This window comes from Geotrypetes seraphini, chromosome 4 (genome assembly GCF_902459505.1).
Source record: "Geotrypetes seraphini chromosome 4, aGeoSer1.1, whole genome shotgun sequence".
In the NCBI taxonomy this organism is placed as follows: Eukaryota; Metazoa; Chordata; class Amphibia; order Gymnophiona; family Dermophiidae; genus Geotrypetes; species Geotrypetes seraphini.
In genome coordinates, this window is record NC_047087.1 from 300,180,620 (window position 1) to 300,197,574 (window position 16,955).

General features: G+C 43.7%; 1 protein-coding gene across 6 annotated transcripts in view; it reads left to right on the top strand.

The window, feature by feature from the left end:
* Positions 1–16,955, top strand: part of SORCS3 (sortilin related VPS10 domain containing receptor 3) — a 1,299,528-nt gene that overhangs the window by 936,847 nt on the left and 345,726 nt on the right. For all 6 annotated transcript variants that reach the window (XM_033941704.1, XM_033941705.1, XM_033941708.1 and 3 more), the window contains one exon: positions 6,138–6,202. In XM_033941704.1, coding sequence (XP_033797595.1) covers positions 6,138–6,202 — 65 coding nt within the window. The remainder of the gene's footprint in view (positions 1–6,137; positions 6,203–16,955) is intronic.

Genomic DNA, 16,955 nt, shown 5'->3' on the forward strand with positions numbered 1-16,955 from the left:
TGGCCCTCTTTGTAAAGAGAGTTCATTTTAATAAAAGGTCAAATATTTATTGACATCGTATTATTTTTGTTGCTGCCTCCAGTTTATTGGGACTCATCGGGTCTTCGTGAACAGGGACTGTATTTTTGTGCTTGAGTTTACAGTTGAGCGGACGTCTTGAATGGCTGGGTTGGTCCCTTTCCTTTCTTATCCTAGCGTGTTAATTTTCTTTTGTTATTAATGTAAACCTCATAGGCTAAGTCAGCGGCTCCCAGACCTGCTTTGGGGGCTACCCAGCTAATCGGATCACGACGGGAATAGCTATCCAAGTGGTCACACATAACTGGAAGAGTCATGACAGAATAAATTACACATTTTGGTGGGCAAATATGTGTACCACATATAAATATGAGAGAATGAATGCGGAATGTATGGGGTTTAGTAGCTCATTTAATAAAGTGTGGAGCCCATTGAATATGTTTGTTACCTCGCAATAAGGGTCATATATCTCTCCTTTTCTTAGATTTCCTTACACATCCAGGGTGGGTGGGTGGGGGGGGAGGGAAATGTATTTTAAGGATTAAAATTACTTAATTATAATATTTTAATCACATCATATGTCTTATTGTATTAATAATTGGGAGAAGGATGGGAGAAAATGATTGTTTTATGCATTACTTGTGTAGTTAATAGTGTGTTTTATGCAGTATTTTATGTTCAATTAATTGTATTGCACTGTCAAAATTTGAAAATCAATAAAGATTTAAAAAAATTGAACACTCATAAGAAATTTTTGCGTGCAGTGAAGGCAGTGCATTCAGATCTCCCCCATGAATATTCTTTGTGGATATCCTGAAAAGCTGACTGCCTGGAGAAGCCCGAGGACCGGTTTGGAAGCCACAGGCCTGTTATTCAAAGTGATTTAGCCAGCAAGTGTTCCTCTCTCTTCTCTCACTCCTGTTCCATCTCTCCTTGCAGAGCTAGCACCTCTCCTTCTTCCTTCTTTCCTGGTATCTCTCTCCTTTCTTGTCATTCCCCAAGTCCAGCACCTCTTTCCCTCTCTGTGTCCCCTCTCTTCCTCACTCCCCCTCTTCTTTCTTCCCTACCTGACTTCGCTGTCCAGCACCTCTCCCCCTCCTTTGCCCCCACCCCATTGCTGCATCTCTCCCCCTCCTTGCCCCACCCCATGCAGCACTTCTCTGCTTACTTGCCCCTCTTGATACAGTACCTCTCTCCCTCCTTGCACCCTATGCAGTACCTGTCTTTCTTGTGCCTCTCGATGTAGCGACTCTCTTCCTCTTTACCCTCTTCCCCCGCAATTTGTACCTGTTTTCTTGCCGTGATTCATTGCTTTTTGTGCAGTTCTGGTACAGTCAGGAATAGTAGGCTACTTCAGCCAATCCTGGGGGGGGGCCTTCCTTCAGCCTGATCCACCCATGAGGAAAGGAAGGAGCGGGACGTGTTTGACTTGCTGGGTTCTCTGCAGAAACTTCATTCACCACTGTTGGTACCTAGTCAGGCTGCTAGAAACAGGAGTATTAGGAGAACAATTTGAAAAAATATTTTCTTTTCCTACCCGTAAACAACTTTTTTTGCCTGTGGGAAAGGCTATAAAGTGGTCTATAAATACTTAAATAAATAAATTCTCTCCACTCCCCTGACACCTCACACATATCCAGGTAAACACATCAGTTGTATAGTCTATTAACAAGTACAAAGACTACAGGGCATGCCATGAAGTTACAAAGTAGTACATTTAAAACAAGTTAAGCTCTGGAAACGTTTTGCTACAGGATGTGGTCAAAGCAGTTCATATAGCTGGATTCTATATACGTATGCACCCAACTTTGAGCATGTTTCCAAGATGCATGCACGGATGAATAGGATAAGGAGCTCGGAACCCTCAATACTTAAAGAACATACATAAGAACTGACGCTGCTGGGTCAGGCCAGTGGTCCATCATGTCCAGCAGTCCACTCTTGTGGTGGCCCCCAGGTCAAAGATCAGCGCTCTAAATGAGTCCAGCCTCACCTGCGTATGTTCCAGTTTAGCAGGAACTTGTCCAACCTTGTCTTGAATCCCTGGAGGGTGTTTTACCCTATGACAGACTCCGGAAGAGCGTTCCAGTTTTCCACCACTCTCTGGGTGAAGAAGAACTTCCTTATGTTCGTACGGAATCTATCCCCTTTCAATTTTAGAGAGCGCCGTCTCGTTCTATCTACCTTGGAGAGGGTGAACAACTTGTCTTTATCTACTGCACGATTTTTACAAACCGAGTATAACCATGCGCGTTATATTCGTGAGCGCGTTATCCCCTTTTTTTTTTTACATAGTTCCCCCCCCCCGACGTCCGATTCACCCCGCAGGACCACTCGCATCCCCACCCCGAAGGACTGCTAGCGCTCAAACATGCACCCGCACCCCAAAGGACCGCTCGCACCCCACATCCTCCCCATCCCCCCGTCATGTAGAAGCTGCCTACCGTCGTCCTGCTGCTTCCTCTGCCGACGGTCCTGCCCCTTCTCTTAGCCCTGCGTCTACGCTGCTTCCTCTTCCGGCGGTCCCGCCCTTTCTAGGGCGGGACCGCCGGAAGAGGAAGCAGCGTAGACACAGGGCTAAGAGAAGGGGCAGGACCGCCGGCAGAGGAAGCAGCAGGACGATGGTAGGCAGCTTCTACATGATGGGGGGGGAGTGGGGAGGCTGTGGGGGTGCGAGGGGTCCTTCGGGGTGGGGGTGCGGGTGCGTGTGCAAGCGCGAGCAGTCCTTCGGGGTGAGGGTGCGAGCGGTCCTGCGGGGGAGTGAATCGGACGTTGGGGTGGGGCATCAGGCTTTCAGGGTGGGGACAGGACTTCAAGGGGGGACAGGACTTCAAGGGGGAGAGGAGAGTTGGGCTGGCTAGAGGAGAGTCGGGGCGGGCGAAAGGAGAGTCGGGCAGCGACGGGAGAGTCGGGGCGGCATGCGCGGTATAGGGGTGTGCGCGGTATATAAAAATTTATTTACATAAATTACAGTTTCCCGCGCGCTATACCCGTGTGCGCGTTTTACACGGGTGCGTGGTATATGAGTGAAAATACGGTAAGTCTATTCCCTTCAGTACCTTGTATGTTTCAATTATGTCCCTTCTCAAGCTCCTCTGTTCGAGGGAGAAAAGGCCAAGTTTCTCTAATCTCTCACTGTACGCCAACTCCTCCAGCCCCTTAACCATTTTAGTCGCTCTTCTCTGGACCCTCTCGAGTAGTACCGTGTCCAGGTGAGGTTGTACCATAGCCCGGTACAGCGGCATGATAACCTTCTCCGATCTGTTCGTGATCCCCTTCTTAATCATTCCCAGCATTCTGGTCGCCCTTTTCGCCGCTGCCGCACATTGCACGGATGGCTTCATTGACTTGTCGACCAGTCACTTTCCTGGGTGGTCTCTCCAAGTACCGCACCAGACATCCCGTATTCGTGGGTGCTAACAACCAACCATTGATGTTAGTTATCACCGTTTATTGCATTTCCTCCAAAGTCCATAAACCCTGATCAAAATTCATGCAACCACTGCATATGCACTGTTCAGCAAAAGTCTAAAACCCATGGCTTTTCAAGAAGTCCCTGTTAGGGGCTTAAGGAGACTCAGACTTTATAATAAATGTTTGCGTTATAGAAAGACAATGTTAGCGGATATTTCTGTATTAGATGCCTTGTCTTACATTACAGGTATAATATAATGAACATGTATAGCTCTATGTAGCATGTATTATTCTATGTAGCGATATGCTGCATGGAACCTGCTAGAACTCTGATTTCTGAGGATTTGGTGGGATGTAATATAGCACACACATATAACACATAACAAAACATACAACACAAAACATAACACAAAACATGGCATAAAACATAACGTCAACTCATATATAGCATACCATTTGAACCAAATCTAAATTCTTTCAAACAACTTGTTTAAAATTCCATGATAACGTGTGAAAAGTCCTCAGTGTCTTCGTCTCCTGCAACGGAGCCGCTTAGAGAACAATATCGGGACCATCATTTCACTTTTCCGTCCCTATGTTCTATACCCTTTAAATTACAGTGTTCATTCTAATCTTTTTAAATTCGATATGCCCTCAATTCTTCCTAATGCTGTTGTATTCAATGGTGCTACAAAGCAATAATGAACACTTATCTTTTACTCCTTTGGAGAGTTGTGGGCTCTTTAAGGGGATTTATTTCAATGTGGCTCCGCAGGATGTTTCAAGTTTCAAGTTTATTATGGATTTTATTACACTTCCCCCCTCCCCATTCGCGGTTTCGGCAATCGCGATTTCACATATTCGTGATTTTGGGGGAGGGGAAAAAAAAAGAAAAACCCCCCCATAGTTTAGCCTTCCCGCCAGTGTCCCAGCCTTACCTGGTGGTCTAGCGGGCTTTCGGGGCAGGAGCGATCTTTCTATGCTCCTGCTCCGTGTAGATCGCCAATAGGAAATGGCTGTGGGGAGTTCCCGTCGTAGTCTCGAGAGACTACGGGAACTCACGGCAACCATTTCCTATTGGCGATCTGCACGGGGCAGGAGCATAGGAAGGTCGCTCCTGTCCCGAAAGCCCACTAGACCACCAGGTAAGGCCGGAATGCCGGAAGGAAGGCGGGAGGGAGGCGGGGGGTGAATTAGAGCCGGACCAGATGATATTCGCGGTATTTCACCATTCGCGGTCCAGCTCTGCCCCTATATCCCGCAAATCCGGAGGGAGAAGTGTAATCGCTTATTTGAAATTCTAAGCTATGTACAAAACAATAAAATTACAAATTTCTGGGGGAAACAAACCAAATAAATATGACTAATCTGACAGAACATATAATACAGAAGGAAAAAATGAGGAAAGAAATACAAGTTATTGATAATAAATAAGACAAGTAAGGAAAAAAACAACAGGAGGGGGGAGAGCAGTGGGCTTCAAAAAAGTTAGGAAATAAGATTCAATTGAGGCTCCTAATCTAGCTTTCTAGCTGTCAAATGCATATTTAAAAAGAAAACATTTTAACTTGCTCTTGAATCTGTCTAAATTGCGTTCTTCCCGTATGTAAATAGGGAGGGGATTCCATATTTGGGGGGCTGTAACAGAAAAGATGAATTCCCACAGTGAATTTTGTGCTCAATAATAACTCGGTTGCTCCTCTACTCGGACCCAAGTTTCACCCAAAAAGGCTTCCTCAGGAGGAGTATCAAATGTACTTGGCAATTCAATGTCTACCGCATTGAGGACGGGGGTTAAGCTAGTTATGTGGTTGTAATGGCAGACGCTAAGAGTGGTGTTGGTTGCTCACTTCAGCACGATGTAAGTAATTAAAGAGGACGGCCATGTGAACTTCTGGATTCCCAATTCTGACAATTGCCGAGTACATTTGATACTCCTGCTGATTTTGGTGGGACTTGTGGGGGGGGGTGGGGGGACCCTGCTGCAGCCGCTCAGCTGATCGCGGCAGGGGTGTTCTCTTGTCACAGTCAGCTCAGCGGGCTGCGTCCGTTTGAAATGTGGGCCACCATTTCAGGCTTCTGTCGTGGCCCTAGGGCCGGGGTAGGGCACCCCGGTCCTCGAGAGCCGTATTCCAGCCGGGTTTTCAGGATTTCCCCAATGAATATGCATTGAAAGCGGTGCATGCAAATTGATCTCATGCATATTCATTGGGGAAATCCTGAAAACCTGACTGGAATACGGCTCTCGAGGACCGGAGTTCCCTACCCCTGCCCTAGGGAGATGCCTTGGGCCGCTTAACCTCACCCAAGGCCACTTCTGGGAGAAACCACGCCCAGCCTTAGGCGAGCTTAAGTATCCTGACGCATCTCCCTCGACTGCAACAAATGCCTACGGTGTAGGCGTCCAGCCTTGGGGTTTGATTTGTTGGCTTTTTTTACACGTGTGTTCTGATTGGCTGATATCAGTAGGACAGCTACCGCTGCCTACAACTGGAACGCTCGTGTATAAAATCGGCCCCTTAGTGCTTAACAGTATTTCCAAAATACTTAATGATTATTCCTTATGGTAGCCTATTTAAACTCCTGACAGGCAGGCAGGATGGTTTGTCTTGTATACTCTTCTTAAGACTTTTCTTTTTTTTTTTTTTTTTTTTTATGTCACATAATTTTATCTCAGTTGTATTCTCTCTTTTTCTTCCTTCTAGGTCAGTGACAGGTTTAGATAAAGAATCAGATCTTGTGCACATGGAGGCCAGAACTACCGACGGACGTGAGTATTTCCTGTTCACCAATAATATAATGATCCTGATCTAGGGCTCCTTTTATCAAGCCGCGCTAGCGGGGTTAACTCGCGCAATGTTTCATCACGCGTTAACCCCCGCGCTGGCCTAAAAACTACCGCCTACTCAAGGGAGGCCGTAGCGGCTAGTGCGGCCGGTGGTTTAGCGCGCGGTATTACGCGCGCTAGCGCGACTTGATAAAAGGAGTCCATAGAATATGTTTTGAAGTTATGAATTAATTAATGAGAGTACTCTGAGAGCCTTGAAATCGTGTTCTATATTCCAAAGTTGAATGTCTAAATGTAGACACCTATTTTTAGCCAAGTGTTGGTCTCTAAGGGGCTGATTCTCATCAGGCCACTGAAAGTTAGGCAGCAGTAGGCATTCTACTCCACCCAACTTAATTGTTTTAATCGGTGATAAATGACACAGTAATTGACCATGACATTTAAAACCAATTAAAAGGTGATTTAAAAAAATACTCGCCGCTAAGTAGCCTCCCTTACCGGCGCTTACCTTCCTGGGGGCTAGTGGCACATAGTGAAGCCAAACCCCAGAAGGGAACTTGGTTAGGGGTGGAACCAGACTTCAGCATCACTATGCGCTGCTGGATACAATTCTGGCATGACCTTAGGCTCAAAAAGTGTAGGCCTGTGACACCCTGGCCTACATTTCTGGTGACTAGGATCCCATCGAGCTGCGATTTTGGACGTGGCACCTGTCAGTGGCAGACGCTCATTTTGTAAACACCTGCCGTGGCAGGCACCGCTTCCAGAATCAGCCCCTAAGTTCTTAGTTGCACATTTAAGATCTAAAACTTGATATTTTATGTTTAGGTCCACAGTTTCAGTTCTTTTTTCTTATAGGTACCTGGAGCTGACAAATTAATGAAAAATTCAATTTTTTTTTTCCTTAATTTACCTTTCTGAGGAGCTAATGCAGAAAGTGGTGAAAGCACTTAGCTTAGTAGGGTTTAAAAAAAGGAACTGAATTCTATACAGTGCTCCCCCGATCATTCGCGGTCGATGATTTGCGGTCCCAGTCATTTGTGGCATTTTCTGACCACGAATGACCAGGCAGGAGAGGGCAGCCAGAGCGCCAGCGAGTGAAGGAAATCCCTCGCTGTATGCTCCGACTGCCTTTTCCTGCACTAAAGTCGGGCCTCACCAATCAGGACCTGCTTTGACATGCAGCTCTTGATTGGTGAGGCTCGACTTTAGTACAGGAAGAGGCAGTCGGAGCATATAGCGAGGGATTTCCTTCACTCGCCGGAGCTCTGGCTGCCCTCTCCTGCCTCTCCGACTGCCCTCTCCTGTCTCTCCCGCTAAAAACCATATTTGCAGTTTTTCAACATTCGCGGGGGTTCCTGGAATGAAAACCCCGTGAATATTGGGAATATCGTGAATATTGTGTCTATAAATCAGCACCCAAGAAAAGCGCTATTCTATATGCCGTGCTTAAAGTTAGAAATGATCAAAAAAAGTCTCTAAAAATCAAACACCTCACAAAAATTCCTCATCAAAATTATTGTGGGAGATACTAACCCAGAGCTTAATCAGCATAACTTTGATCTCACCACGTATGGACACCCCTGCCACGTGGCAGTATCTCATTAGTCCTTCTATGTTAGGGACCTCCAATCCAGTTCAGCGTTCAATCCGTTCGGCTTTAATGTTTTTGATTCGAAAATCCAGCGCTGTTCTTTATAGTTCAGTAGAGACTCTGCACCTAAATTTAGGCATGGAGGCCCTGATTCTGCAATTACATGTGCCATTTAAATGAAGGCCCCCAATCCGCCCATGACTCATCTATTTATGTGCCTCCTTTTTCTGATTTGCAGCCTCTGGCGTAGTAAGAGGGGAGCGCGGGTGTGTGTGTGTGCATCTTCCCCGGGCGCGATCTTTGTATAGGGCGCAGGCACTCATCCTCTCCGCCCCCCCTTCCTTCCTGACCCCCCCAGTCCCTGCCGCGGGCACCTCTTTCCTTCCCCTCGTACCTCTTTAATTTTTCCTGCACGAGCAGCATTACGAACTTGCTGCCTGCATCGGTGTTGCCTCTCTCTGATGTCACTTCCGGGCCCCACACCTAGGAAATGACGTCAGAAGGATAGCCGACACAACTTATGAATGGCGACAAGTTCGTGCTGTTGCTCTCCCCTGGAAAATTAAAAAGGTACGGTGAAGGGAAGGGGACGCATGCGCGGCAGGGGGGTCAAGAAGGAGTGGGGGGCACTGCCCTGGGTGCTACTTACCCTCGCTACGCCGCTGTTTGCAGCTAAATTTATGTGCAATGCCCTTAATTGATTCTAATTAATACCAATAATCGGTGATGGGACAATAGTGCGCCAGACACCAGTGCGCCAATAATCGAGCGCTGACAATTTGGCACAAGCGCGCCACGGGAAAACTTAATTTTAAAGAGCTCCGAAGTGGGGTATAAGTGGGGACCCCCCCCCCCACATACACACACTTTACTGCATACTGTTCGCGCTGCCGTTGGGTGCAACCCCCCACATTATAGAGAAAACGGAACTTTTCCTGAAAAAAATCAGAAAAAGTTCCATTTTCAATATAATGGAGGTTTCCAACACCCCCAAATCCCCCCCCCCAACAGCAGCGCGAACACTATGCAGTAAAGTGTGAGGTGGTTCCCCACTCACACCCCGCTTCGGAGCTCTTTAAAACTAAGTTTTCCCGCGGCGCGCTGGTGTCTTGCGCTGAATTGTCTGCCCTCCATTTTCGGCACGCTGGTGTCTCGCGCGCAACTGACTATGAACCCCAATAATCGTTTTTGTTAAAATGTCAATGATCTAATGCGTTTCTTATTTAATTAAATTGTGCATGCACAACTTCCGGGCCTTTGTATAGCCTTAAGGGGCGACCGTCATGTTTCTTGCCTTCCCAAATACTCAAGATGAGAGGCTGCCACAATGAAGCAGTTGCTGAGCCTAAATCCTTGCAGTCGGGTAGGTAATTTCAGTCTTTGGGACCATAGGGCAGGCTCTTTATCATGATATCTACATTAAAAAAAATTATCGGTGGACATGTTTGTATGCATTTGATCAATGAACGGAGCTAGTTAATTTGCTTACTCGTATTTTGATAACCGTGAACACTGGACCTGATTTCAACCCTGTATGAACAGAATTCATTTAGATCTGTTCATTTTAATCAGGATTTGCTAATACAAATTGTTTAAGCAATTACACAGCTTTGCAGCAAAATACCAATGAATTTCCTTTTTGTAATGCAAGAATGTGATATTAGACATTATTATTCAGCCTTTTGCTGATAATGTACTTTGTTTCACTCCATTAATCCCTATAGCAATAATCTACCTTGCATTTTCTCAATTTTCCCTTCTCCGAAATACTTGACCCTCTACCCACTCCTCAGTTATTCAAGATGGGGCATGTAGCCCCCAAAGCACTCTCAGGGTGGCTTTTGATGGTGTACCCTCAGGAGTCATCAGGGTCCTTGTTTCTGCTCTGAAAAAGATGCCGCAATAGTGGCACGCAGCTGCAGGACGTGGGCCCCTTGGGAGCCACGAGGAGTAATAATAATAATAATAATTTTATATACCGCCAAAGCCATAGTAGTTCGAGGCGGTTTACAACAAGAAGAGCTGGACAGTCAGCGAAGGCAAATAACAATGGAGAGTTTGGATACAGCGAAGGAAAAAAAATAAAAAAATAACATTGAGGATTTTGGTTACATAAAGTCACAATGTGGGGAAACAAGAAGATGTGAAAAGGAGTACAGTAGAGGGTTTAAGGGTTCTTGGTTACAAAACGGTTGAACAGGTTTGTTTTAACTAGTTTTCTGAAGTTAAGGTAGGATGAGGAGAGTTTGATGAAGTTGCCTCGCCAGTTCACTTGCTTGGAAGGCTAGTGTTCTGTTTAGGAATCTTTTGTATTGGCAGGTTTTCATTGAAGGGTGGCTGAACAAGCGTATTCTACGTGTGGGTCTGATGGAACAATCGAATTTAAAGTGGGAAGCCAGGTATAGCGGGGCCATTGCCAAGGACAGATTTGAAACAAAGGCAGGCAAACTTGAATAGCACTCTTGCTTCTAGTGGCAGCCAGTGGAGTTTTTGGTAGTAGGGGAGTTATGTGGTCCCATTTTTTTATGCCGAAAATCAGTCGCACTGCAGAATTTTGTATGATTCGGAGTCTATGTAAGGTTTTCTTGAGGGACCCCAGATAGATATTCTCTGTAACATTTCTAATCATTGTAAACCGCATAGAACTTCACGGTCCTGCGGTATATAAACTGTTATTATTATTATTATTATTAAAGCAGGATTAAAATTAAGGTTGGTTCTTCTCTTTTCCATGGTATTAGGGGTAAGTTAGATTTTATCTTTGTTTTCTTATACTGACACGGGAAAGTGGAAAGTTAAAATAAAGAGTTCTACTCCTGTATTAGTGGGCCCATTGGACCGACATTTCTTGCCGTCTAATACGACTCCAATGTCAACAAATAATGTGGCTTCTCTTTCTGGGGCATCTCTCAGCCTCTTAAGAGAGAACTCCAGCAATCCCTCTGGTGACTTCTTGTGATTTGGACCAGAGAGATAGGTCCAATGTACCTCCTGCAGAATCTCCTGTGGAGCAAGCATCATCTCTGATTACTTTCAGAGAGATACTTAAGGCAATATTTTTTCAGGAAGAAACCTTAACTCCCCAGGAAGGAAGGGAGATACCGCAAGAAATATCTCTTAAAGACTTGTGGGTAGCCCTTTCAGGACCAAGGGACATATTTGTCCCATAACTTTAAAATCCTATCAATTTTGATTGGGATAGTCTACAGTTCTAAATTTGATATGTACGGATTCCATATGATACTGCCTTTATGTAAACAAACTGGTTCCGACATTCATTCATTAGCGTCGTTGCCAGATTGACGAGAAGATTCACTTGCCACACTGTCCATAAGCCAGAAGTGTGATTTTTTAAATAAAAATAATGATATTTCACAAAAAAAATCAATTTTTTGGCATCTGCAAGCCCTTTTTACTATAAAAATGTTGTCAAAACCACAAAAATTGGCCTACGATCCTTATGGTCCTGAAAGGGTTAATTAATACTTGAGTTGAGGGATTATTAAAGTCTGTTGCAATTCAGAACGTAACTTTTTCTCAAGAAGTAATTCAGAAGTTAGAGAATGTTAAAGTATTAGATAAAAGATTAATAGCAAATGAAAACCATGTAACAGCTATTAGGGATTCCCACACAGTGTATTCCAAGCTTGAAATGATGGAGAATATGTTCAGGTTAAAGAATCTTTGTTTGGTAAACTTTCCGACTACACATTTGTTGTCGGCAGAGATATTATTAAGGAAATATTTCAAGGAGATCCTTGGTTTACCAAACGCAGATTCCTTGCCAATTTTGAATATACAGTATATTATATTCCGCAAAAAAAGAAAATTCCATCTGAGTTGGGAACAGATCGACTTGCTCCCACAGAATTTGATCTTACTGGTTTCTTGGACTACTCGCAAGACATGATTCGTACTAGGGCTACCTTATTGGTGAAGTGTTTCAATGAGTCGGATAAATTGATGATTCTTAAAGTATATTTTCAAAATAAAAATAAGAAATTCTGTGGGGACAATGTTTTTTAGTTTTTCCAGATGTTGCTAAAGCAACGCAATAAAAAGCTTTCCTGGTTTTGACGATGGACGCAACATTCTTTAAAAAAATTTCCATGTAAGTGTTTATTAAAATATCAAGAAAAGGAATTTGTATTCTGAGATATCTGTTGGCATGACTAGTTTTATACTAAGCGTGAAGGTATAAGTAGGGGTCGGCAGGGAAAAAAAGTTAAAATGATTTCATCTGGTGGGGGGCAGGGAATATTTTTTTAAAAAAATGTTTGGGGGCATTTATAGTGTGTGTTGATGTTCAATACCATTGTTCAATAGTGCCCTCTGTTGCCCAATACTGGGACAGTCCAAATGTCCATCCAGCCCTGCATCCCATTCCCAACAGAGGTCAACGAAGGTCATAAGAACCTGACAAGATCCCAACGGAATAAAATACAGTAGATATTATACTGCTTATCTCAGGAATGAGCGGTGGGTTTCTTCAAGTCCACCTTAACAATGGTTTATAGAGTTTTCTTTTAGGAATGTGTCTAAACCTTTTTTTAAACCCTGCTTTTATCACATTCTCTGACAGCAAATTCCAGATACGGTACGTAGTGAATGAAGAAATATTTTCTATGATCTATAAAATCATGAAGGGCATAGAGAAGGTGGAGAGGGACAGATTCTTTAGACTAGCAGGGACAACTAAAACAAGAGGTCATTCAGAAAAACTGAGAGGAGACAGATTCATAACGAATGCAAGGAGGTTCTTCTTCACTCAGAGGGTGGTGGACACCTGGAACGCGCTTCCCGGAGAGGTGATAGGACAGAGTACAATTCTGGGGTTCAAAAAGGGACTGGATGATTTCCTGGAAGCAAAGGGAATAACAGGGTACAGATAGAGGTTTACCTTACAGGACATTGAGCGAATAGGGTATGGATATTTTAGGTTAGGTAGGGAACACTTTCAGGTCATGGACCTGGGGGGCCGCCGCGGGAGCGGACTGCCGGGCACGATGGACCCCTGGTCTGACCCGGCAGAGGCAACGCTTATGTTCTTATGTTTTAAATGTACTGCTTAGAAGCTTCATTGAGTGCCCCCTAGCCCTTGTACTTTTGGAAACAGTAGACAAGTAATTCATGCCAACCCACCCTAGTCCACTCTCGATTTTATAGACGTCTATTGTATGGAGGAGAGTGTGGTACAGCGGTTGGAGCTACAGCCTCAGCACCCTGGGGTTGTGGGTTCAAACCCTGTGCTGCTCCTTGTGACCCTGGGCAATTCACTTAATCTTCCACTGCCTCAGGTACATTAGATCAGTGGTTCCCAACCCTGTCCTGGAGAACCACCAGGCCAATCGGGTTTTCAGGCTAGCCCTAATGAATATGCATGGAGCGGATTTGCATGCCTCTCACTTCTATTATATGCAAATCTCTCTCATGCATATTCATTAGGGCTAGCCTGAAAACCCGATTGGCCTGGTGGTTCTCCAGGACAGGGTTGGGAACCACTGCATTAGATGGATTGTGAGCCCACCAGGACAAATAGGGAAAATGCTTGAATTCCCCTTATGTAAACCGTTTTGAGTGAACATAAGAATTGCCGCTGCTGGGTCAGACCAGTGGTCCATCTTGCCCAGCAGTCCGCTCACGCGGCGGCCCCCAAGTCAAAGACCAGTGCTCTAAATGAGTCCAGCCTCACCTGCATACGTTCCAGTTTAGCAGGAACTTGTCCGACTTTGTCTTGAATCCCTGGAGGGTGGTTGTAAAACTACAAAAAAGGCAGTATAGAAGTCCGAACCTTTTTCCCTGATGTCATAATGCCTGGTAGAAACCCATATAGTAGCAACATTCCAGAGCTCCTGTTGTGACGTCATAATGCCTCGTCCCACCAATGCCTAAGAGCCAACCTCATCAGTGATGTCACAATGGCTTTGTTGTTCTATACTTCGCTCACTTCTGCTATTGTATTGGAGGAGAGTGTGGTGCAGTGGTTAGAGCTGTTGCCTCAGAATCCCGAGATTGTGGGTTCAGACCCCAAGCTGCTCCTCGTGAACCCTGGGCAAGTGACTCAATCATCCTCCATAGCCTATGGACATTAGATAGATTGTGAGCCCACCAGGACAGATAAGGAAAATGCTCGAGGACCTGATTGTAAAACCGCTTAGATAACCTTGATAGGCGGCATATAAACACCTAATAAGCTTGAAACTCCCTTCCACCATCAGTTCTCCAAGCTGAAGATCCCTAGGCGCTTTAGCCTTTCCTCTAAGGGAAGTTTCCCAACACCTTTATCATTTTGGTTGGCTTTCTCTGTGCGTTTCCTAATTTTACTATTAACTCTTTTGAGATGCATTGACCAGTATTGCCTAGCACATAATATTTTAGGTGCAATTATGGTGATTCAAAGGCATAATATTCTCTGTTTTGCTCTCCATGTCTTTCCTACTAATTCCTAACATTCAATTTGCTTTCGTAGCCACTGCTACACACTGAGCAGAGGCTTTAGTAGTAGAAAGCCAACCCTTTATCTGGCTGAAACAAGCCCAGGAGGCAAACTTGGGAGGAAAATATTTTAGCCGGGTTTAGGTTTGCTAGAACAGCAGAGTAATTGTCAGAAATTAAAAAGAAGAAAGCAATTCTGCTAGCTTTATGATAAAGGATTTATTTGTCACCGCCAGCCGAGCGGAGGGTTCTGCTTAAAAAGCATATGAACTTTTAACTGTGTCGGTAGCTGGTCCAACTCTTCCTGCAGTGAACGAAAAAGTAAAATAAATTGATAATGTCTTGTCCTCCCCGATCTTCCACATTAAGGGCTCCTTGTACGAAGGTGCACTAGCGTTTTTGGTGCACGCACCGGATTAGCATGTGCTAGCCGTAAAACTACCGCCTGCTCAAGAGGAGGCGGTAGTGGCTAGGCCCTAACGCGCTTTCGTAAAAGGAGCCCTAATTGTCTGGACTTTATTTTATTTCATTGTTTTTCGCCTTGGTTTGGGGTTTTTTTCTCTGCTAGGTTATTAATTTCTTTCAATTTTGTCAAATTTTTTTGTTTTTTTTTCTTTCTGAATTTTTGTTATTACGGTATGTTTTTTTTCTCCTTGAATTTTTAGCATGTTAAGTAACTGTTCATAAGTGCTTTATGGGTCCTTTTATTAAGGCGCACTAACTGATTTAGTGCGTGCTAACCAATTGAGCGCATGCTAACAATTAGCGCGCGATAATGCTAAGGTGCCCATAGAATATAATGGGCACCTTAGCATTTAGCGCGCGCTAAATCGATTATTGCATGCCAAATCAGTTAGGGGTCCTTTTTCAAAGGCGCGGTAGCGGTTTAACGTGTGGAATACCGTGCATTAAACCGCCTGCTGCGCTAGTACCTAACGCCTCCATTGACGAGGCGTTAGGATTTTAGGCTGCCACGATGAAATGTCCGACGCGCTAACCGCCGTAGCACGCCTTGATAAAAGGAGCTCTTAGTGTGCGCTAAATCGGTTAATGCGCCTTAGTAAAAGGACCCCTTAGTTAGATTGTGAGCCTTAGGGATATTTGCTAAGCACCAAATATTTGATGCATTATTATTTTCGGGTATCGCGCGCTAATCCGGTGCGTGCGCTAAAAACGCTAGCGCACCTTTGTAAAAGGAGCCCTAAGTAGTAGATTTAAAACAAACTAGAGAAAATATTTATTCACTCAACGGGTAATTAAACTCTGGAATTCATTGCCGGAGAATGTAGTGAAAGTGGTTATTCTTATCTTACATTTAGGAAATTACTGAAAACTTACCTATTTGATAAACAAGAATGTTGATTCTTTATTGCATACGTACGATGGTTTTATTAGGATATGTTTTTTAATTGGACCTTTTAACTGTTGTATTTATAGTAGCATTGTGTTTTTGAAATTGGATTTTTACTGAAATGTTTCAGTTCTTTTGTTGTGAACCGCCTAGAACTGTTGGTGGGGCGGTATACAAGAAAATAAATTATTATTATTATTAATTATTGTTTGTGAACCATTGTGAACTTCGAAGAGGTATTGGTGGTATAGAAAAAAAAATTGCATTGTAGTGTGTATTTATACAGAGTTTGTCAGATCTAGCATAAGGGATACCTCTAAACTGCAGTAATTCTCCAGAAGGCTTAGTGATTGTGTATATATATATTTATTGAATTTTCAATATAATCAAGCATAACTTGTACAGAAAGGAAATCCAGCAAGAAAATTAATAATTAAACATTATAAAACATCAAGAATATCAAATATAAGCTTAATCTCTACTCAAGTCCTCAAATGGGATCCAAGGTGGATGATGGGCAAATAATAATAAGAAAAAATTAAATTAGGAAAAATATACTAGTAGACTGAAATAGGACACCCTTTCTTAAACTAAATCTTTCTCCAAACATGAAGTTGATAGAAAGGTTGTCAGTGGAGATGGCTCAAAGAAGACAAATTTATGTGAACGATAATGAATTACACATTTACATGGGTGTCGCAAATAAAATGTAGCCCCTAGAGCCATAACACCAGGTTTCCTTAGCAAAAATTCCCGTCTCCTTCGCTGGGTCTCCTTGGCCAAATCTGGAAACATCTGTATTTTGCAACCTAAAAATTATTTTTGTTTATTTTTAAAGAAAAGTCTCAGCAGCCAGTTTTTAATCTGGTGCGAGAGCTACTGTTAAAAGTAAAGTTGCTCAGAAGGCTTTAGTGATTGGAACTGAAGAAAGGCAGTAGTTGGCACGCGGTAGGTGCCATATTGAAAATGCATCGCATCCAAGCTACTTCGAGCAAGTGTGCAGGCAAATGAAAAGGAAAAATCCAGTCACCTCCTTTACATTAGTCCATATTTAGAAATCATGTGTCCAATAGACTAATGAACACTGTTTTTCACTTTTACCACTTCTTTAGGGCTTCAGACATGCCATTATTTGTTCGCTGACATTTTTAGTGATACAAAACACCTTTTTGGCTATGGCTGTGGCCTCTTCATTTGCCCATATGTTTCTATATGTTTTATGTCAATTTGTTGAGATTTTTTTGTTATATATAAAGTGCTCAATATAAATAGTTATAAAAATTTAATTTATCTTAACAAATTTTCATCTCCTTAATAGGATCGAATCGGGTCGGGGTTTGTCACATCGACATGTT